General features: G+C 41.8%; 1 protein-coding gene across 3 annotated transcripts in view; it reads right to left on the bottom strand.

Moving 5' to 3' along the window:
- Positions 1-7,589: 7,589 nt before the first annotated feature.
- MCF2L (MCF.2 cell line derived transforming sequence like) overlaps positions 7,590-23,263 on the bottom strand; it is a 167,333-nt gene continuing 151,659 nt past the window's right edge. For 2 of the 3 annotated variants that reach the window (XM_050895914.1, XM_050895922.1), the window contains 12 exons: positions 22,083-22,175; positions 21,837-21,929; positions 20,349-20,474; positions 19,434-19,655; positions 18,763-18,855; positions 18,162-18,240; positions 17,940-18,006; positions 16,599-16,714; positions 10,960-11,087; positions 10,215-10,327; positions 9,987-10,090; positions 7,590-9,860 (listed from right to left, as the gene is read on the bottom strand). In XM_050895914.1, coding sequence (XP_050751871.1) covers positions 9,766-9,860; positions 9,987-10,090; positions 10,215-10,327; positions 10,960-11,087; positions 16,599-16,714; positions 17,940-18,006; positions 18,162-18,240; positions 18,763-18,855; positions 19,434-19,655; positions 20,349-20,474; positions 21,837-21,929; positions 22,083-22,175 — 1,329 coding nt within the window. In that variant the 3' untranslated portion in view covers positions 7,590-9,765. Of the gene's footprint in view, positions 9,861-9,986; positions 10,091-10,214; positions 10,328-10,959; positions 11,088-14,519; positions 14,595-14,947; positions 15,008-15,841; positions 15,929-16,598; positions 16,715-17,939; positions 18,007-18,161; positions 18,241-18,762; positions 18,856-19,433; positions 19,656-20,348; positions 20,475-21,836; positions 21,930-22,082; positions 22,176-23,263 lie in introns of all 3 variants that reach the window. The other variant, XM_050895905.1, reaches the window with a different exon arrangement.

Raw genomic sequence — 23,263 nt, 5'->3', positions numbered from 1 at the left:
GATGAACCCTGCGCGCTAGCGTCCTGGTAGTGTATTGACATTTCAGCAAGGACTGTTTGGCCAAAGAGCTCAGCTTCCAATGCTCGGAGCCAGAGGAGGGGCCGGCGAGTCATGGAAACAGAAAAAGATCCACGACAGCCCGGCGAGCTGAGCAGAAGGGCACATGCAAATCCTGCAGTTTTCACACAAGCGGGGAGCTTGGTTTTGAAGCGCACTCTCCTGACCTGTGCAAAGGCTATGCTGTTTACACAGGCTGCTACCCCAGGCCTTCATTTTCCATCTAACACGCCTTTTTCATGAGAAACATAAATGCCGGGACCCTGTGTCTGTATGACTGGCACTAACTTGGCCACACAGCCCCGCAGGCAGAGAGCAGCGACGTGATATTTATCTTGAATCGGCAGTCAAGATACGGCCTTTCAGTGCTTTGGAGTATGATCGAACCACTGACATCTGTCTTTTCCCATTTCTCTGTCACCAGTTGAAACTCTGCACTTCTGGCTGGATTTACTTGGAGACACTAATTAACCAGCAAGAGACACCCTACACTGTTTCTCTCCATCTTTACTGCAAGACCCATGTGGCCTGCACAAGTTGTACCAGCTGGAAGAGGCTCTGAGCTGATCCACGTTATATTTCATTAGCAATGATAGGGGTTTGAGGGTCTAATCTGCAGACAATGTTCTATCTGGAACATAAGCAGTCCTCTGATTTAATGGAAATCAATTAATGGCATCAGACTAGACAGTTGACAACATTCTTGGGGAAATATTTACTTAAGATAGCAGCGAGGTAAAGAGCATGTTTGCGTATGAGAAGTGAAGCGTTGCCTGAGGGCTGGAGTATTTTCCAGGCCGTTCTCCCCGTCCTGCGTGGAAAGGAAGGAGGGTCAGCTCTGCTTCTGAACGCTACAGCAAAAAAAAAAGCAACAAACAGCTGGATTTTTACTTTGCTGCCAACGCTCAGCGTAACTCCCCGCAGAAGTCGTGATTGCTTAGAAAGACCGTTCTTCGCATGCGGTCCTGTTATTTAGTGGCGGTGCGCACAGCTGGACGTCCTGCTTTGAAATCGCTTTCCCAAGAGGGGGCATCCGGGCACTTCTCTGGATCGCAGCCTGGCTAATTCCCAGCAGCCCAGTTCCTGGGACGGTCGGGGATGGGTGGCAGGTCCTGTCCCGGGGCAGAGGAAGGAGGCCAGTTACTGGAATACAAAAGGAGCTACAGCAGCCGCACGCTGTCCCCATCTCTGCTTTTTGGGAACCCTCTCCACACCTCATAGCCTGCCAACGTGATCCTCATTCCTTGTTCACTTGCCTACGGCAGTGAGTTGAAAATAGCAAGGGCATGTTCAGCTTAGCAAGACCAAAGCTAAGCTTGTTGGAGCTGCTTGAAAATTTCTCTTTGTCTCATCTTCTTGGGGGATAGATCTAGCCCCGTCTAGTTGAATGAGTCACGCAGATCAGAGCATGAGGCTGTGCCTCCCGCACCTGAGGCCAGCCTGGATCTGCACCTATTCCACCCCCCCCCCCGCCGCATTTCCTTAGGCTGGGTGGGTATCTCCCTGCCAGGGAGGGTGGGGTGGCTGCCACTCCACAGCGGCATCACAGCACCTCTGCACCACGGCACCCCTTCGCTTTCTCGTCTTCTTCCTTCGTAGCATGCAGATCCTGTACATCCTTTAGGACCGATGCAGTATTTTCCTTCTGTCTTCCTTCCTCTGTTGGCATCCCTTAGACATGAAAGTTCTTACTTTTATTGCTTGGGAATACAGCCAAACACCCAGTTATTATTTTTAGAGCCCAGGGAGAAGCCAAAGTGCTGGGAACAACAGTCAGTTCATATGGAGACAGTCCTTCTTCCAAGAAAAATTCATGCGATTAGGTTTCATCAGGGATGACAGGGATGACCATGCCCATGAGGAGGGTCAGTGGGGATTCAGCAGTCCCAGGACTTCATTACAGCTCTTTGCTCATGAACTTCATATTCACAGATCTCGTTTCAAAGATGTTTCCTACTAACTTCAGCTGGACCAGTTCTTTGGTTCAAGAGCTGTGTTTTTAAAGAAGAGCTCCCCTTCCTTACTGTCTTACACCCCAGCCAGAGGAGCAAACGTCAGTTCGTTAGCTTTTCTTCCCCAGAAGATCCCTAAGTCTTACTTCATTTTTCTTCTTGTGTGGTCTTGCTGTAGTTCATGAGAATTGCCCTGGTATTCAGCTCTATAAACCTCCTTGCCAGTCCAGGCTTCAGCCTTGGCTTATGTTTTCTGAGCGATTCCAAGAAAAATAATCCGCTGTTCAATTAAAAGTGAATATATATTAACGCAAACATGCACCCCTGCTGCTCATGGGTGCTACTAGAATCAGTTTGGGGATAGCTGTTCAGAAGATATGTTTTAGGGTATTTTTTAGTGTATGCTTTGAATGTGCCAAAGTTGTTTATTTCCAAAAAAAAAAAAAGTTAAAAAAATTAAACATGAAAAATGCTAACAATGTGAAATAAAAAAATCTAAAGCAGAAACATTAGCCTGGAAGACATGATGAACTAATGTCTCAGAACATACCGTTCTTTATTTTTGTTTTGTTTCCTACTGACATTTTTCAAAGAAAAAGTTTTACAATTTTGCTATTTTTAGTTTCATGTTTTGGGTTGAAGAGAAGACAGGTATGGAAGCTATTGGGAATTGTGCAAATTGATCTGATCCAACAGGTCACTGGTCATTTAAACATGAGTTTTCTAGTCAGCACTCAGGAACAATTTAAAAAAATAAATCAATGATTTCTATTTCAAAGAGGCCATACGAGATCATTTGAGTAAGCTGACAAGGCTGTGTCTAGGTAAGAAAGGTTTAGGAACAAGCTGCCTCCTGAATTTATGGAAAATTCAATTTAAATCTCCAATAACAATAGTAACTTGCTATCATTCATTTATCAGACTAATTAAAAGCAAGCCAAGCCTGTGATCAAGTTAATAATTTCCTGTTGTACTAATCTATAAATATATGACTATCATGCTGCTAAGCTTTAAAGCAAATTATTTGGGTTTTAGACCTCAAAAGAGAACTATTTCTTTCCAGGAGAAAATTACTTGCCTGCTTGACTGAGTTCTGTATCCCCATACAGCAATTATTCTCATGAAGAGGAAGTAGAAGATGGGGAGATAATATTTTTGATAATTTTTTTTGTGACCAGCTCTGAATAGAAGTGCTTAACATTTTATTTTTTAATCTTGATGTGCGTTCTTTCTTTCTCTTCTTTCGCTGCCTGAGGAGGCTATCTGAAGATACCTACATAATAGAGGAAGTAAAAGACATAGAAAAGGCAGTGCAAAATAAATTTACAATAAAGGCAGTGTGCCCCAAAGTTTGTCTGTTTAATGCCACCTATCTCAGTTGGTAATAGGAGATATTAACTCTACTACAGACCTTCTCTTGACTGTGTCCCGAGACCATCAGAGCTGCAACAGCACCATTGGTAAATCCGTAGTCTTTTAAATGCAGCTGGGGGCCTTGCTGTCTTGTCAATTGATGTGGAATGAATAAATATAAAAACCTGAAAGGTGATTAATCGATTCACTTCAATTGATTTGTCAAAGATAATATTTCAGCACCAAACCGGCTAATTGGAGTAAAAACCTTTCAGAACAAAAATGTGAAACTTGATCCTTGATTTTCTACCACCATCTTTAGGCTGCTGCTGGTATGGGCGGCAGCGGCCGCAGCAGTACTTGGGAGAGGTGCAAAGATGCCTAACAAGCATGTTTTAGTACATCATCTCTTCCTGTCTTCCTGCTATAGGGACTTAACATTGTGGGTGGTTTTGGCCTGTCTCCGCAGGGTGAGAGCCACGGAGGAGCTGGCAGAGCTCCTCGCGGTTTGCCTTTGCCCCGGCTGTGACTCGGCCTCCCCTTGCGAAGGGCTGAGGGACTCATCTTCTTGCTACGCTGCTAGGTTGGATGAGGAAACATTGCCACTGTCTTGCAGCCTGCTTTTTGCGTACACCACACTGCTTTTTTTCCTCTTGAGGCTTTGTCTAGACATAATGTTGCCCCCAGATTTCTCAAGAAAAGGCTTGAGCTTTGGGCGAGGATGCTTCACTGCGAACACCCTTCGGACTAAGCAAAACAGTTGGAGCCCGCTGACATGGGGGGGTGTGTGTCTGTTTACGTATGACAAGGTATTTTGAGCTAACCACGTACAACAGCGCATGAGCAGCCGAGGGAGGGAATGGATGTCAAAACAGCTGTACCAGCCTTACCCACACGCCAGCAGAGCCCTCCAGTGCCTCGTCGCCCTGGGCACCCCTTGCCCCTGCCCTGCTGCCTTTGGAGGCCGTCCCTGGCGGGGACATTGCAGAGGCTGTGGCCGAGGGAGTGAGTGTGGCTGCTACCGCTCAAGGAGGGGAACACTGCGCCCGTTCTGGGAGCTGATCCAGCCAAAAACTGCCAGGGGAAAGGTGGGGGGATAACGGAGTCACTCCCTGGAGCTGGTGGGACCATGGATGCAGCACTTATGAGGCGGGAGGGGAGCAGGGAGGGGAGTTTGCTGCTGGACTGGCAGCAGCTCCATGCAGCTTCTACTTCGCCATAAGACATGCAGCGTTTTTTTGAGTTTAAATGTCCTCGCCCCACTGCACCCACCAGCCCCATGCACTCCCCTCAAAAAATAACCCACCCGCTCTGCGCTCTCCCCTCTCTGCCTTTTGACCTCTGGCTGACATGTTACAGGCCCTCGCCCCACAGCACCCTGCCAGCAAGCCAGTCCCCTGCCATCCATCCCTCCAGGCTGGCACAACGAGCGGCTGCTCGGGTGCCTGGCTGGGGTGCGAAGAAGCCTGCAGTGGGTTGGGTGCCGAATATCACTTACACACTTAAAAACTGCCTTTCAGCGATGCAGAGCAACACCAGCTCCAGTTAAATGAAAAAGAAAGAGACATTAAGTAAATTGACAGCCAGTTTGGTAAATAAGGACTACTGGTCATCCTCCTCAGTGCTGTTAGATACTTTTAAAAATGCATTTACTCAGCTGGATTATCCGCAGAGAGGTGGCAGCTGAGTTTCTGCTTGCTGAGGGGATCATCCACCAAGAAAGCAGGGAGAAAGAGAAGGAAACAAAGATGCCCGAGCAAGAGCCAGGTAACAGGGGCTGAGGCAGCCATGGCTGACAGCCGGTGAGAGCGCTGCCTGCGGAGCGAGTGGCCAAGTGGGGCAGGAGGGTGGCAAGGCAACCCTAGTGCTCAACAAAGCAGGGTGAGATGTAGGGCAGAAGGTACCTCCTGGAAGGATAGCAGAGGGTCTGGAGTAAAAGGCTGGATTTCCTGAGGATACATCATCTGCAGGAGATCAAAGCTAAAGCCAGCTGCAGAGAGCCACAGAAGCAGCTTGTGATAGTGGACAGCCAGGTAATCAAGTGATAGATGAAGCTGAAAAGGGTGCCTGGGAAAGGAGCTGGGAAGACTGTGCACACACAGTGCTGGACTCTAACCCGGAGCCACTGTGGATGGTTCCCTGAAAATACCAGCTTGAGGTGCAGCGGCTTGGAAATACGTGGAAAGGAATAAAAAAAACACCAGGAAAAATCTGATATAATCTTGCTGGCGAAGGAGCTGGCATCCCTCTGCCTGAGCTGGATCTCAGGAGCACCTCCTGCTGCTTTTCATGCAACAGCTCACCAGTTAAGGCAAACAGGTACTTTGGTCCCCATATTGCAATTTGAACATGATACTGCACAGTCTCCTGCATAGAAAAGTGACAAGCTCAAAGTTTCACAAGCCTTAACTTTCTTTCCTGGATGTATTAAGGGAAGAAGGGGAAATTTTGTAAGTATATTGGACGGCATTTAAAGACGGCTTCTGGAAGTTGCCTGGAATAAAGTAAGTGGAATAAAAACCTTTGCCAAAGGCCTTGGGCTGTCCTGCTGCCGCAACTGGCCTCGCCCTGTCAGGATGTTTTTAAGGGCAGGAGAAGCTATTTATCAAGTGCTTTGCTATTAAAAGTCAGAAAACTACCTTGCCCTCTGAGGGTCTTTACATGGCCATTCATTTCTTTCCACCTGCTTACGAGTCTCTGAAAGGATCTCATCTTTATCCTCCTTAACAGCTGTTAAAATAAACAATAGTTATTGCTAATGTGGCCGTCATAGCTTACACGTTACCTATTCATCTCCTATCGAATGAAAGCCCAGAGAAGCTGCCTCAACATCTAAACATCTTATTTTGATAATACGGTATCTAGACACAGTTTACACCAAATCTTAAGGGACAACAGAATCTGGCTCTTCTATTCCTACATCCTAAGTTAAGGGAATTGAATTTGGGTAGCTCCCTCGTACCAGGCAGATCTGGCACTCACCCACACAAATCTAGGGAGACTGCTAGTTCTGGGGACTTGTGTGGACACTCCGAACTTTACAGTGCAGTTCATAATAACCATCTGATGTATGATACAGAAGGGGAATGGGAGTCCCTGTCATTTTGAGATAAGTGATATAAATGAGTTATGGTCCAAAGTCCTCAGTTTTGCTCGCTGACATCTGTGCAGAATGGAGAAAGGGTTTTGTATTCCAACTAGCGAACTGCTTCTGTATCTAGGAAAGACTGTGCTCCAACTTTGAGCCAGTTATCTATGATATAAGAAACCCAAGATGAGTCCATAGTGTTTGCAATAGGAAATAAACATCCTTACAATTAAAAATTAAATCTATCATTATTAGGTTTTTATATAGAAAATTCTTTACTTTCCACTAAGGTAAATCTGGGCTGGAATTCTTTCATTCTTTTGCTCTAACAAGTATGACGTGGCTCTGCTCAGAAAGGCTGGACCTCCTTCTGCTCAGAAAGGCTGGACCTCCTTCTGCTCAGAAAAGTAGGACTACCTACTACAGAGGTAGCTGTTACGTTAACAGGAACAAGAGTAAATAAAAGCAATCAAATCCCAATAACACGTTAGCTGGATCGTGTAATTACACATGGCCACCAACTCAGCCCAAATCACTCCAGTCAGTGTGAAATTCACCTCCTACCATGGCATGATGGTCCTTAAAGCCATTAATCAGTGAATGCGCAAACACATTCCTCTCTAGATGCTGCAAGGGTGAACGTGGTTTCTCGTTTCTCACCCAGATGCGGCCAGACACAGACCTCCAGCTTGTTCTGCTAAGATCAGAGGATCAAGAGGGGCGTGCATAGAGGAGGAGGGGAACCACAGGATACACAGCTTTCTTAGGGGAAACCCACCAGCGATGTGCCGTCTTTCAAAAAAGGGTGTGTGGGAGAAAGGGAATCAATCTGATTACCTGGCGCTGACTTTAATTTTTTATCCTCAGCCTGCAGATATGCTTTAATTCCCCAGTGCCAGGTAAGTGAGACAGGATCACAAGGGTAAAATGGTGGTTTTCTGAGACTGTCCAGAATGAGCAGGCAAAGGATTTGAACACACAGACCCTGACAAGGATCTCACTTTCTAGGCTTGCAACAGCTAGACAGACCTGGTTTTCTGTCCCAAATCCTTCAGCCTATCTCTGTTTTTATATGATACCCGTAAGAAGCTTTTAAGACTGTGAGACAAAGTAAAACACAGAGCATGTCTATATAAAGGCATTCAGCAAGAAGCGCTGAAATTTATTCAAATTTTCATAATTACAATAGAGACCTCTGACTTTGAACTTCTAATTCACAACACCAGTAAAAAAAGAAATGGTGAAATGGGTTGTATTAAAGTGCAATGATGTGGAGAAAACCATTGAAATAACACAAATGAGGCCGCAGTGAGAAACGAAAGGACAGTCTCATCCTAGCAATGACAGCAATATATAAGTAAATTATGTTACAGATAATTTACAAAATAACTTACATAGATGAAGATAAGCCGAATCTCATGTTGCCATTCCATTGTTAAATATCGGACTAAATATTCCTGGTCAGCACAGTATTATATGGGATAATTAAAAAAAGATATGAGGATTTCTGCGTTGGAAAAGATGCCTGAAGTAAAACCCTGATCAGCCTTTATATTGCAGTATTGCAAGAAATCTAAGTATTTATGAATTGTGAAGTGACACATTCAGCAGCATGAAGACTATAAATACATCTTTTACATTGATACATTATATCTACACACATATACATATCTACACACACATATATACACACAAGCACATACATGCACACATATATGTGCATAAATATGTGTATGTGTATATATATGTTTCAATTTGTACTGACCACGGTCAGCTGCATTTTGATTGCGTCTGGGGTAGGGTTGCTTTTGCAACCCAAGAGTAAGATCATTCTTTAGAGTATTTGCCGTTTAAGTTTCCTAAGCTGCAGCCTCTAAAATATAAAATTCTGGCATAAAGACAGACTTCAGCGCTCACCCATCAGAGGGTCTGATGATTAACAGCAGTTCCTGTTGACATAACCTGCTGTGCTTAGTGCTTCTGAAAAATTATGCTCTTAATGTCCACATTAAGTAATACGGTACATAAATCAGTTAAAAATCTATTTTCATATAAGTAAAAATATTTGAGAGATGGACAAAAATGAATACATGCACACAATTCTGGACTGTTTGTAAGGATGACATGCAGAGAACGTCTTACAAACGAAAATTTACAACATTGGCTTACATCATACCTTGAAAAATGGCAAGTTTAGCATCATCCTTCCTTTAAAAAGATTTAAAATACTTGTCTGTAGCATAAATCTGACTCTTCTCTAATGAAGATTTTTTCTCTCGTGCTCCCCTTTTATAGAAAAATTATGTCATTTTTTTCTCTTTGAATATGTCTGCAACAAACACTATTGACTAAAAATACATGATTTCTAGCCCTCATAGGTTTGTCTGAAGGAAGGCTCTTGACCCATAGTGCAGCCACAATAGTTTCCTCTGCCTGTAACTGCACGTTAATTGTGAGAGCTGAAGGTAACCATGCAGTTACCGTTTATTAAGAAATCATTCAGTGAATAAGAACATTTGTGTTTCATTGTGCACCCGTGTAGTGAAAAAGATACTACTAAATTGCCAAGGCTATGTAAACACAGTGATCTTAGTAAAGAATTTGGTTGCGAGGCCAAAATACCTCAGAAAACAGCTATTCCATTGCACACATCATTAAAAGGTTGGAAAGGATAAAATAATAGTTTCTTTTGATGCTGTTGTGGTCAGTGAATTGGTCATGTCTGTATCCCAGTCCGCAGGGAGCAGAAGAATATCCTGAAGACCCAAGAGAAGAGAAAAGGCTGGACCAAACCTCCTTCCTGGTTGCTCTACGAGTCCCGTTCACTGCACTGACCGAGGTACATCCTTGGAGAAAGGGTTTTTTTGGGAGGAGAAATTGTAAACTTGGATTTATTTTCCTCATCCTGTACAGTGATTGCTATGTTATTAGCTTACAATGAGGATTTAGCACTGAACACATTTTGTTTGCTCACATTCAGATTCTGGCTGTTACAAAATGATACAGTTCTGCAGAAACCTGATTGTGTATCAATGAGAAAATGTGTTTCATGCTAACAGCTCTGCAGCTTCAGACTTCAGAGCAGAAGCCTCTACAAGACCCTATTTCAAATCGTTTAACTTTTATTTACAACTTCACATTCCATGGACTTTTCATTGGGATCTTCTGGGAGAACCTGTAAAAATCACCACTGAAAATACTCAGAGCTGGCAACATAGAACTGGTGGTTCTCTGTTGGAGTCCAATGTCCAGAACTCTGCACAAAATGACAAACTCTGGATTTACCTTCCATGGAGGTGGGGTGAAAATTTAATGTTAGCCCTTAATGTCCGAGAAGCTGGTGCTGCTGGCATTGCAGCTATCACTGCAACTTGATGATGTGCTCAAAGTGCTGGAGGCAGTGCCTGATTCTGGGAAAGGGAAGAAAAAAAAACAACAACACAAGAAAATATGGTATGGTGGTTGTTTTTCACAACTTTCTTTGATAATAGGAATCTTCAGAGAGACAATCGTCTCATTTAAAATAAATAGCCTACCAGAGCTGCTTAAAGATTGAGCTGATTTTGAATTGCCTATGAGCATCAGCAGATTGTTTGCTGGGATCCAACCTTCTCTACCACTGCTCAGGTTCTTTACATACCTAAAAAAATATAAAAAAATAAAGTCAGATTGCTTCGTTTGATGCCTTTGAAAGTTTCACCCTAAATATCTGCCTTCCAAACACAGTTCTGCGTATAAAAATTTCCAAACACAGATCTGCGTACCAAAGTCCATCCTCCCCTTCACGAATCAGTTGAACTAGATCTCCACTTTTCACTGTAAATTCTTCAGAAACTCCTTTCTCATAATCAGTCACAACTGTATATTTACCAGGAGTCTAAATGCACACAGAGGAAAAACATAAACAAATTATTTCTATTGAGTACTTTAAGGTATGTTGCAGCTTTTGTTGTGAAATTATGGTACTTCTTCCTTCTTTCTCATGCACATACATGCTGAAGACGGTGTAAATATACATACTGAGAGGCAGTAAAACTTTGCTGTTCAATTACATGCAAATTCAGTACATGAATTCTCACACCCTGAAAAACATTCAGTGAAATGTTTCCATTACAACAATTCAAATCTCTACAGAAAAAAAAACCAAGAGAAAAAAACCAAAACAAAACCAAGCTGGCAAACTAACGACATGATGTATGTGTGGAAATCTGTTGACTTGGTAGCTCAGCATGTCATCACTTGACTGCTGTACTACGGCATAAGCGGTCACGGTCTCACTAGTCTGCAGGTACACAAAGGCACAGATGGACCTTCCCAAGGTACAAACACAAGGCTGATTTAAGAGAAGGCGGTATTTTCCACTGCCCTAGGAATTTTGCCCAGCTGAGGATTTCAAGTCAGACAGTTTCCTTCCTGCAAGCTTCAAAAGCGTTCCTTTTGAATGCATACTGCCACACACAATGTATTGGTATCATTTGCTTAGCTCAATAGGAAAGCATTTCTGGTTACCAGCTTCATCTCGCCTCCCCCTCCTCCTCCTTCTTCCTCCGCATCTGATGAATTCAGCGGATCTTCAGCACTAGACCAGCCATCATTTTCTTCAGATGCATCAAGAGAATGAGAGGTTTTAGCCCAACCTTGGGGAACAAACAGCCGACAGTTAACTTTGCAGCAGTGAGCCACTGACTGGGAGCAATGTTCTTCCCACTGAAAAGCTCTTAAGTGATCAACATAAAAAGGAGGAAAACCATACACGGGGAAGTTATTACAGCCACTGAGTGAAATTCACAGCTGGCAAAAGTTGGCCTCTTTCCATCAGAATAAGTGGAGTTGTGGCAATGCACAGCAGTGAATTTAGCCCTTTGGATTTATACAGAGGGAAACAGCTGGAAAGAACACAAATTGCCAACTAAAAAGCAGCTATTTCTCTCTTACACAAAGATGAACGATGGATAGATACTCTCTTTCTTGGGAGGAGGTAGAAGACAGGAACGTACACTTTATGGGAAGAGGATGAACACACAGGGCTGTCACCCAAAGCAACCTAACCAGCCTGCTGGAACAAGGGATGGATGTGCATTGCCTCCTTCAAACTGTTGAGCACTTAGAGCTGTCAAGAAATTCAACACAAGCTACAGGCACTCTGTACTTCACCTGACAAGGCAGCTTATTATTTAAGGGTATTCAGGCTGACACAAGGATACTTAATCATGCTGACTTATCTTGGTGTTAAGCCACTGCACCACCAAACACCACAAGAACAATCTCCTGCCTGTCATTTATTGCGAAGTGTTCCTTTTTCTCTCCCAGGGTGAAGCATTTCATTTATTTACAAAGCTGAATCAGATCCAGAATGCACAAAATCCTTTTCCAAATAAAACTACAGTAAGTTTTACTAGTGCGATGCTTTTCACTGAGGTCAGCAGCTGCTAATAAATGTGTCGAGTTTATAATGAAAAAAAAGTCATAATAAAAGAGACAAATATTTGTAAGTAAGATTTTGGTTCAAGCCAAATGGTAACAACAATGAAACTCAATGAAAAGAACGAAAGGAAGAACAAACCTCCCAACTTTTATATAACTATTAGTTAAGTTGAGAAAGCACCAGCATTTTTGCTCTTCACTGCTTCTGAGGCATTTGTCGCACGGCTGGTCATGCCAGTGCATTAGGGAAAAAAATGAGCATTGCCAGAGTAAAGTCAAAGCAATCTAGGAATCATAGAAACAAATCACACCCAGAGCACACCAAACGGAGTGGGACTTTTACCTCATCTGCGCTGCTGGATGACCTGCACAAGGGTAGAAGTACTGACCCATTTGGCCCTGTCCAGGGTTAAGAATGAACTTCCATCTGTGAAGAAACTGAGTAATAAATTCCTGCTGTATTCCATGCAAATTTCCTTGGAAGCTCACATCTTATAGTTGGCTCGTGGGACACAGCTGAAACTCTTTCTGTTATTTCCAAGTTAAGAACAATGCAATAAAAGAAAACTTGTTTTCTCCTAATTGTTCCAAGCTCTCATTAGAAACATAACCAATGATTTGCACAAAAGAAAAAGAAAGTGAAATCACTGTAATTGCTCTGCCTGTAGCATCATACTCACTGACCTGCTCATCTGGAACATTTTGGGTAACAGCTCTTGTCCCTCAGCCTCTTTCTTTTCATATATTGTGCTGATGTGAGTAAGAGCAGACCTGCCTGATCCTGCCGTAGCAACAGCACTCCTACTCCTCATACAAGCTGGCACTCTACTATTAACAAGTCCGTATAAAAGCCCATCGCATCCTGGGCAGGGAAGTGGTCACTATGGTCATATTCGTATAACCTAACTACAGGCACCAAAATTATGCACGCACATTCAATGTGCATGTGTGTATTCTGCACGGTGTGACTAAATCGGAGCTCCCCATAAAAGCAGGAAAGGTAAGAAAATGGCAGACCGTCTTGAGAAAAGACAAGGTGATGCAGAAATGAGCTTAGATTTGATGGTGCCAGGAAAACCAAGAATTCATTAACTGCTTCTCTTCAGAAACAGGCCCACAGGTTTCTTCACAGATAGGATCTGTCTGCAAGATGTGATTCTGTCACTAGTTCATTTTCCCTGAGCTCACTGCGATACAGCAGTGAAAGAAAACGAGTGGAGGCAATGCGCTCTGCACCAGGGAGCTGTGACCATCACCTGGTGCAGTTTCACCCTGAAATGCCTGGGTCAACTGCCTGCTTATCCCTCTTTGAGTTGGGGAAGGAGAAGAGATAAAGTGTCAGAAAAGAGATTGGAAGGTGCAAGACAGAAAGGGGAGTTACTACATGTTTTAAAGTAATTTACTTGGTTTAGTGGTTTCGTAAAGTGAGAGGCTGCTGGACAGGACAGCAAATCAGACAAGTCTGTTCCAAGGACCCAACAATTTTACTGTAAATTAGCAATGATCAAGGACTCTCCACCCTGGAAAATTCCAGCGTCCGTGGAAAAGGCCACAAAACACCCTTTGCTTTCTGATTTTCAGGCCCTCGGGACTTCCATGGTACCTGGAGATCTCAGAGGTTTGACTGCTACCTGCTGAAAATTAACCTTGTAACTCCCATATCCACACTTGTGGAGTTTCGGCATGCGTCCGGCCTGGGATTACACTGCCTGCTGCTCAGACAAGGTGAATGGTGTTGCCCAGTTTCCCCAGCACAGCAGCTGAACCTGCATCGTTTCCACAGGGGAGACAAAGACAAAGGCTGTGGAAACCTGGAGAGGAGGATGGTGATAGGGCTTGAAACAGCTTCATCTTTAGAATAATATTTTCTAAAAGAGATGGTGGTGGAAAGAGAGTCAGGAAGAGAGGGACTGCTCCCCTTATACTTTCTAGTTAATTAGCTCTAGGGATTTGTATTCAAGTCTTCACCAACAGCCTTGCTGGTTAGAAATGGGTCATTTAGCTGAAACGCTTTTCTATTCTTTGCTTAGCTGTGGGTTGGGAGGACAGGAGGCAAACTGCTACAAGGGGTTCAGTTAAATCATCTGGGGTTCACAGGGTGGAAAAGTTGCCTACTGTCACCCAAAGAAAGACGCAACAGGACTGCAACTACAGTAATAAATACAGATCTAAAATGGAAATTCCACATGACAGGGATGATCCCCACTCTGACTAGAGTACATGAGTTTCACTTTTTTTTTTTTTTTTTTCCTTTTTTAAAAGTTAAATCCGCTCCCCAAGGGGCACAGTGACAGGAGGATGCTAACTGGAAAACCATGTGTTGCATAGCAACTGGATGCCTCTGTAATTCCATTAAACACCCAGCTTCTGATTATTTCTTCAGCAGAAGATCCCTTCCCCACTGCCCTCTCCTAAAAACTAGTTAGCCATATGCTACTTTATTTGATGCTAAAGCAAAACTTCAACCAGTTGTGCTACCAAAACCAGTATATACAGAAGCTGACAGACCCACTTGGAAAAACTCAGCTGATATCAATACTGCTGCACCCAACAGCATCATATAGGTATCCCCAGCCGTCTGATGTAACATATTACACGGGGGATGTGTGGATATTTGTGGAGTACAAGATGTGGTATCACTATACCTCTTAAACCAAAAGGAGTTGGGTCACTCACTACTTCATGCCGTTTAGCTTTTTTGTCAGGACTGGTAGGAGAAGCTGCAGGAGGATGAATAGGCAAAAAACACAGAAAAGAGATATTGAAGAACTGGAAAAAAGAGAATAGGTGGATTGCATGCTAAATACCTTTGAGTTTACACTGGAAAACAGGTGGATTTCTGTAATCACTCTAATTTTAGCTGTCATTGGTCAATTACAGCAGAAGGAACTAATTATTTACATGTAGTTATTTGAAGATAAATTGACAAATTTATTTTACAGTAATAGATGAAAGTATATGTAAACTTTTCTAAATTAACTAGACATCAACTGAATAAAATCAATTTCAATTTTAGACAAACATTACCAAATTAAGCAATCATTTTTATATAAATCTAGTACTACAGCAATACCTGGTCCTGTAAGAAGGATCATTGGCAATGTCTGGCTTTTAGCGGAAGGAGATGGAGTTTCTGTCAAGGCAAGCAGGGGATATTAGTGCTCACCTCATTAGCATTAGATACACAACCCTAGTGTCTCTCCAGAAAGAACTCAAAGGTAATCAGGTTTTAAAAAGGCATTCTGAAAAGATGCTTGGGGGGCAGGGGGGAGGGAATCATGCTCTTGAACAAGTGCCATCATCTTGATGCAATTCAGACTGTTCAGAGCAAGAAGTGAATGTACCAGTGCAATTACTTAGCAGAAGGAAGCAAGAAAGGTCTCAGACTCCTATTGCCTGTTTTAGAAAAAAAAGTAAAGACCCTATGGAAGCGTAGGGAAATTCTTATTTATTTTTGTATCCAGCAAAACAACATTGTCATACACATTCTGCTGTAGTCATGCTTTGGGAGTTCTGTTAGCAAGGATGCTAATATAGAAATACTCTAGAAAACGTTGATTCCTTTTTGCCAAGTACAAGTGCATTTGGGGCAGATCCACTGAAGCTAGAAGCAGGCCAGGTGTCTGATCTGAAGACAACTTCCTTCCTCTAGTTTTCCTACAGGAACGGGGCACTATAAACTCCTTCCTTGGCCTTGACAGTGAGACTGGAGGCAAGGGAGGCACTCCTTCCCTTGTATCTCCAACAGCTCCACTTTTCCCAGCTGCATCTCCCCCTCCCATTCTGGAGCTGGTTTCTCTTGAAATCTCCCTGTCCAGGTCAGCAACTCGGGAACCTAGCTTGAACTTAGGAGAACAAGCTAGCGCCTACACTGAAAACCTGTTACACCACACACACATACAAAGCGATGCTTCAATTACAGCCTTAAACGGAAAACAGTCTAGCTTTTTTTCTTTTTTTAAATTACCTTTCTGACTTTTGAGGTTAGTAAAGCCCTGCAGCGTAAAGCGCTTTTTTGACAGTACAGAGCATTCTGAGGTAGAGCTAGTGTCATCTACAAAGGAAGAGAGAGACACAGAAAGAAAGGGGAGAAGGCCATGAAAAGATCAAGGCACAAAATCGTTTGCAGCCCTGCCAGGGAACCTGCATGTTAGGATGAGAAAGGACAACTGAAAGTCCAGGTACAACACAAGAACCCAAGTGGCCAGTTGTTCTCACTGTGCAGGAGCTTGTACTGCCACTGGTTCAGTAAATAATCTCCATGATGGGAACCAAAATTCAAGATTAAAAAAAACAAAAACAAAACACCAAACAAAACTCTTCGGAACAGGTAATGCTGAGGAATTTATCCAGAGGAAGAGAACCCTGAGAAGCTGGGCAGCTCTAAGAGAAGACCTACTGCAGACTCGGGCCTCATAGCACATAATTCCCACCTCCTTTTGGCTACCCTTCGTTCGAGGTGGCTTTGGGGCTGTCCACACTGCACAGTGGAACACAGAAACCCCAAGCTAAGGGCAGATGGGACCAGCACGCTGGTGCAGTGTGGACAGCACTTTGTGGGTGGGCTGCCTTAGGGCTGAAAGCAGCAAAGCCCTGCTTGTTCAGGTGTAATGCTGCGTTTCCCTGCACTACTGTGGCTATTCCGCTGGTGGATCTGCCTGTGCGTCTGCAGTGCAGGCATGCTCTTCGCAATTAAAGATAACAATACGTACGTGTAAACTCACCTTTGCCTTTCTCAGGGTACTTTGGTGCTACTGTGGTGCCATAACCTTCTAGACTTGCGAGATCAGCTTTTCTCTCCTCCGTTTTTTTGGTGTTTCTGATGTGGTTCCGTGAAGGACTGTTTATTGGAAGAAAATTAAGACAATCAATCCATCTCCAGCAAATTTGGGTCTGAACAGGGATGATGACCTTCGGTCACGGGCTGCCTTTTACATACAGATATATGGGCTGAAAACCATTTCTTAGCTACTTCGCAGATCATACCTTCCAGGATTGAAGAAGTCATTGGTGACTGTGCATAAAAAGACCATGAGCACATACAAAGGAGAAAGACTCCCCTAACTGACTGCAACCACACGTACTATGGCAGCAAGAGCTACTGAAAAGACAGCTCAGGCTACTCTCAGCTACAGGCACACATTCTGTGCTGACAGTTTCCTCCTGAATGTACTAAGGGAAAAAAGAAAAAAACAAAAAGGAATAAACTCTGCCCCTTAGAAGCTCTTAACAAAGGAACAGATGAGGGATGAACAAAGAACATAGGCTGGATCTTGCAGCTGGATTCCCATCACACCTCTGATTGTGAATGGAATGGAGAAAGACATCCCACAAATACTACACATCTGGGAAATTCTCCCTGAGTGACAAGTAGATGCATAAAACATGCAGGGCAGAGAGCTACTGATACCTATTTGGGCACACATCACGTGGGAATGACTGAAGATATGAGCACATGGACTTATGGGTATATACACATATCATGGAAAAAAGAGTGAGTAGCAGAGGATTCAAAAGAGGTGTCAGAGAAGTGCAGAACAGCAGGTGGGAGCAGAATAATATACAGGTTGGTAGGGTGAAGGATAAAAAAATAGGAAAAGAAGAAAAGCTTGACTCAGAAGCTGGGACACTGGAGGAATCAACACATCAGTTAAAAAAAAAAAAAAGGAAATTGGAGGAAAAGAACAAGGGACAGAGAAAAGATAATGCCCTGAAAAAGACAAAAAGGAAGATAACATGACATTGGAAAAGGAAGCAAAAAATAATCCAGGTGAAGGAAAAGAACAGAGAAGCAGGGAAAAGGCTGCTCCACATAACTCTCTTATCTGGGGTGTAAAGTATATAATTAGCTGTTCAACAAACAGACCCATAACACCACCAGGATTTTGGCTGGTGCAGAAAATGACTTTTCTGTGTTGTTTTCTGTCAACTGGCAAAGCCCATGCCACTGCTGCTCAGTTTAACAGTTCTGGAGATGTATTAAAGGATAGGAGTAATGAAGAACTGCAAACTAGATGTATTAGTATATTTAGAAGACAGCCAGGCTGATTTGACAACATACTTACCTTGCACAAGATGATGCTGGTAGAGGTAAACTCTGTGTTTGTTCTAGTGTCCTGTGCTGACTAGCTTCTGTAATGGAGGAAAGAAAAAGAACTATTAACATTGATTTGTGTTTTGAGCTTTTTGTTTCTACAGTCCTACACAGTGAAGATATACAGGGCAGGTTTTGAAGTTCAAAGAGAAAAGAGATTAAAAAAACCATATATATATCCAAAATATTTTACCTCTGCATGCCTGCAGTTGACTCGTCAGCACTTTTCTTATTTCATTTACCCAAGTAGCTTTAACTTCAGGGGTTGGTGCCTATCCGAAAATAAATACAATCAGCCATGAAGCATAGAATACTGATTACACTAAGAGATGCATAGCAAAGCACAGCTTCGGAGGAATCCTTCAGGAGCGACAGAGCTCCCTCTCTAGTCCTTCAGTGAACAGAAACTAGCTGTGACAACTGGAAGACGCTGAGGCAGAGGCTGTGCACGTGCTACAGTCAAACCCCAGCTCCCAAGCCATCCATTACTCCAGTGAGAGCAATAGTAATGGTGTATACAATATCCTCCATGGATATTGTAAAATGTGATTAGATTTTCCCCCAGAAGACCCTGCAATTGAAATATATTAAGAAACTACCTTATGAATTAATCTGGTAGTGGTTCGGGGTTTTTTTCATTCCCCCCCCCTTTTTCCTACATTTCCTCATCACTGTCTATTAGTGATATAACAGAGGAAAAAAACTCCAGATGATCTTAGGGTTAGACTTCCCCCCCCAGCTTTTCTCTCTGTCTCTCTCTCTTTTTTTAAAAAATGTAGTGGCATGTTATTTACCTGTATAATGTAAACTTCTTCCCTTGCATTATACCAGATTTCAAATTTTTTTGCATCACCTTTGACATTTTCTGTTATTCCAACTGCTGCCATCTGGAAACAAAGAGAACAGAAGCTGACCTACCACATTGCAATTACGGTAACAACAGAAGCAGGTGGCTACTGGTATTCTTTGGTACCCTATTTCTGAAAAGGAAAACCACATTTGGCTTCTCGATCAAGAAAAAAAATAGCTAATAACATATGATCTGCATGTTGGACATAAGAGATTTAGTGCTTTGTATCAGCTTGGCTACCTTGGAGGGAAGAAAGGTTTAGGTACATTAAATTGAGACTGACCCACAAGATGTCTCTCAAAATCCAGACGACCAAATCTTACATTTATTTTATACTACCCTGCTCTACATTTTCTGTGTGATTAATGCAACTGCCATTCAGCTAGACTAGTACGGTTTGGATTTTCTCAAAGGGTAACTTCCCGCCCACCATCTCTCTAACCGACAGCAACACAAAGTAACACAGACCTGCAGCACAAGTTAGGTTTGCCTGAAAGGGCAAACTTCCCAGTGCAAAACTGTAACACAGCTTTGCAGACAAAAAAGCTAGAATGTTGTATTACTGCAGGTTAAGCCCTCAGTACCTCGACCTTGCTGGGCTGCTCGGTGTCTTACATTTAAGGAGTGTTTGTAGCTATAAGAAGGTGCTTTCTCATATCCCTCTCCGTTTTCTTCTCGCTTTTTACAGAACAGCACCGCTTTCTCGTGGAGGAAGAGGTGTCGCTGCATTGGCTTGAAGCGTGCCAAATCTTTCACCTTTGAGTGACCCTTTTTATGATCGGTCCAGACATTGAAGGATCCCTGCATTAAAAGCTTGCCCAGCTCATTCAGGTTTCCCTGGGACAAAAAAAGCGATATTTGTAACTACAAAGAGATAACATCAGACTAAAACACATGCTCTGAACAGGTCTTTACAAGTTCTGTCATTCCAAGTAATCTCTCACATCAGTGTTTATGTTGGGTTTGGAAACGTAATAAAAATAAAATCAGTGTTGGATTTTTACACATAATTTTCTCTCCCCAACACTGTTCAGGCAGGATTTTACAGTCAAGAGTACCAGTAGCAGAGATACAGAGAATTACACATAGAGAGAGGGGGAGGCACAATACACATATTTGGTGGTTTGGGTTTTTTCCCCCAAGCTCTGCTCCAATTGTTTTGTTGTTGGTTTTTTTTAACTGGAAGTTTTGGGTGTAGTTTTACACATAGATATAAAAAGTTAGTAGCGACTCCCATTTGGCAGTAGCCTAAACCAGACTCTTCAAGACGATTTTCAGTTTCTAATTCAGTGTCAAGTAGATCAAAGAAAAAAAAAACTTGAGTAGATGGAGCAAAATATTATTCATAGCAGGAAAACTTCAGAAGAGTATAGAGAGATCCATTTTCCATTATTTTCATTACACAATTCAGTTTAAAGGCACCTTTTGTAAAACATTCTTCTCATTATTAGTACACAGTATAGGGTATGCTGTACATATATCTAAGAAATAAATGAAAATAAATTTAAAAGTAAAGATACTGTTACTCACATCGTAGCCTGTAATGGCTATCTGGTGCATAGAATCATTAACTGCTTTGAGAATACCCAGTATAGAAGTTAATGCCTCCTGAAGATCTTCAGCACCTTCACAGTTCTTACTGTACTTCAGCATTTCCTGAGCGGGCAGGGAATGACAACATACATACTTAGCTTTGGAAACAGCAGTAACTAGGAACGTTCAAATTTTAACACTGAATTTAGGCTAAGTTTTTAAAGTTATCCAGTAAAGTTTTATACCATATAATCTAGTGGGTTAAATACTGGCTGGAACTCAGGAGACCCTAAAGTTTTATTTCTCATCTCTGCTGCTAATTAGCCAAATACAGTTGGTTCATCTAGACGTTTTGTAAACTCTACCTAAGAAATTTACAAGACTAACTTCGCAAACTTTTTTCATCATAATAACTAAAAAAAAAACCCAAACCCAAACAACCAAACAAACAAAAGGATATTTTTTATATTTGTTACTTTTTAGAAGTGAACAAATGTAAAAACATAGGCAAATTTCATTTATTATTTGAATTATGGTGAGGCCTGGGATGCTAGTAACAGACTTAAACTTACTGCACTGAGAATTGTCTACACATTTAAAAAGGCATCCCTTCTCCAAAGGGCTTATTGGTGAACATGCATCTTCCAATTTGATCCAGATAAACATAGCTGCAAGTTCACGTGGAACCCCTCAGACTTCATAGTATGAGAATAAGCATTTACTCACGGACTGCAGGCAGTAAAGATACTTTAAATCAAGAACCTTTCTAATACTCCTCTCTTTACAGAAGCTTAATGTAATTAATTCTTTAAAAGCTGTTAACTTCAGCTCAGTTTTAACTCAAGAGTAAATTTGGTCCAAGGCAATTTTTTTAAACTACTGTTAAATACAATTATTGAAACATGTGTCTATGTAGGAAATATTTCTTACTTCAAACATGGCAAAACCTTATACATTAATTTAAAAATTTATGATAGTATATTGCTCTCATTTTGCTCTCTCAATAGAGCATATTTAAGTGAATCACAACAGCATCCTTCGTAAAAACACCATACAGTGCTCTCAGTCAAGTACATTTCCTAGAATGCATTTCCTAGAACCCAGCAAGGCAAATTCCTGCAATATGGATGAGGCGACTGTAACTGAAGAGTAACAAGTACTTCAGATACTCTCTCTTCTTTGTTGCAAAGGTTTCTTGGTCCTTCTGTTTCCCCTAATCAACTTTTCATTCTTCTCTTCAGCAGAAATAAGGGCAAAAGCTGTTACACAAGGTGTCTCTGTGTAAGATTTGCCTGTCTACTAGCAGCTTTTTGGCTGAAAGAGAAAAGAACTGAGCTGAAAGTTGATAGACTGGGATTTGTCTCTGTTTCAATTTATACATCCGTCCGCTAACTTTTAGGTTTCTCTCCAGTAGGCTGAGAGAAGCAGCATTTAAAAAACCAAATGAACAAAATGTACTTAGCATTATAGTTTAGTAACACATACCTTTAGCAATAATTGGTATTTGGTTATTCTTTGAACTGGTTTCAGCAAGTATGAGTCCAAACTGAGCTTGTGATCGAGTTTCCTTTGACATTCCTGTAATCAGTGTTGGATTTCATCAGGACACTACTCAATATTTTTGTTATTTGTTCTTGAGATGATTAAATAAAAAAACCAAACAAAAAACAAAAAACCCAAACCACAGCAAAACCAAAATGACAATTATTTCAGAGACTGAAGCAAGCATACCTGAAAGAATACAGAATCTGAAAACTGCCTCCACAAACTTTCAGATCGAGGTTTATTTTGACAGTATTTTTCATAAATCTGGAAATCTTCCATCTGAAATTGAGGAGACAAGCAAAAATTTAATAAATCCTTGTGACTTTAATAGACAAAGTTCATAAGAATTTTTTTCACAATCAATAAGGCTACGAAAAAAACAACAACAAAAATGGAATTCCTTGAGGTATCCCAAGCGAAAAACAGTTATTCAAAATCGCTGATTTTGTAATGGCTACTAATTTTGTACTTGGAATATCAGAATAAAATGTTCCTGTTAATTTTTGCTTCAGTTGAATGTTAAGCACCTTACGAAGAAGCATATATTATATTTACAAATATATTTCTATTACAGTATGAAAAATACTTCTATGAATGCCCAACCATGAGTCCCTCTGTGCAACTTATTTAAAAGTCTTTGCCCTTTTTTCTTTATACATTTTCATTTTATGAGTGTGTTTTTCACTGGGAGTTGCACTAAGGTAGACCAAGCAGTTTGTTGCCCCTTATCACTTCAGCAACTAAATAGCATGACTTCAGCACTTGTTCAAAGCAAAAGAAAATAAGACTCTTGAAAATGTCGTAGTAACTACAGATATCAAGGAAAGACTAGGTAGGAAATCAGCAGGCACAGAAGTACCTCTGTCCCTCAGTTTTAGGAAACAGCATCTCCATGGATGTAGCCAGTAAATAGGAGGGGGAGGGATGGCTCCTCCCAGGAGTTTTAGAGCATCAATAGGTAGCAACAACACGAGATTGATTTCCATAAACAGACTCCTACTTGGCCTTTAGTATACTATGGGTGAGACTCATTGTTTAATAAATCCCAGATTAAAAAAGTTTAATTCTGTCATAGCTTTCTATTTTGAGAATAAAAATATTTTGGACTTACTCTGTTGAGGTGTACTTTTAAAAGAAAACAGAAGAGAACAACAACAAAAAAATCCAGTAAAGAAATCTAACCAAGTAAACCAATCATTTGCAGTGATGTGAAACGATGCAGTGCGTGACTCCTCTTCATGTTTTCCTAACTGCCACTTTAATAAAGCAGTTTTCTTTCAACAAGGTAGTAGCTCTTTCCAACAAAATCAATTACCCCACACAGCGGAAAATATCCCCAACTCTCAATTAACATCTACATTCTCAAC

Source organism: Gymnogyps californianus, chromosome 1, assembly GCF_018139145.2.
Source record: "Gymnogyps californianus isolate 813 chromosome 1, ASM1813914v2, whole genome shotgun sequence".
NCBI classification, from domain to species: Eukaryota; Metazoa; Chordata; class Aves; order Accipitriformes; family Cathartidae; genus Gymnogyps; species Gymnogyps californianus.
The sequence above is the reverse complement of the archived record's forward strand: the minus strand, read 5'-3'. Positions and strand labels throughout refer to the sequence as shown.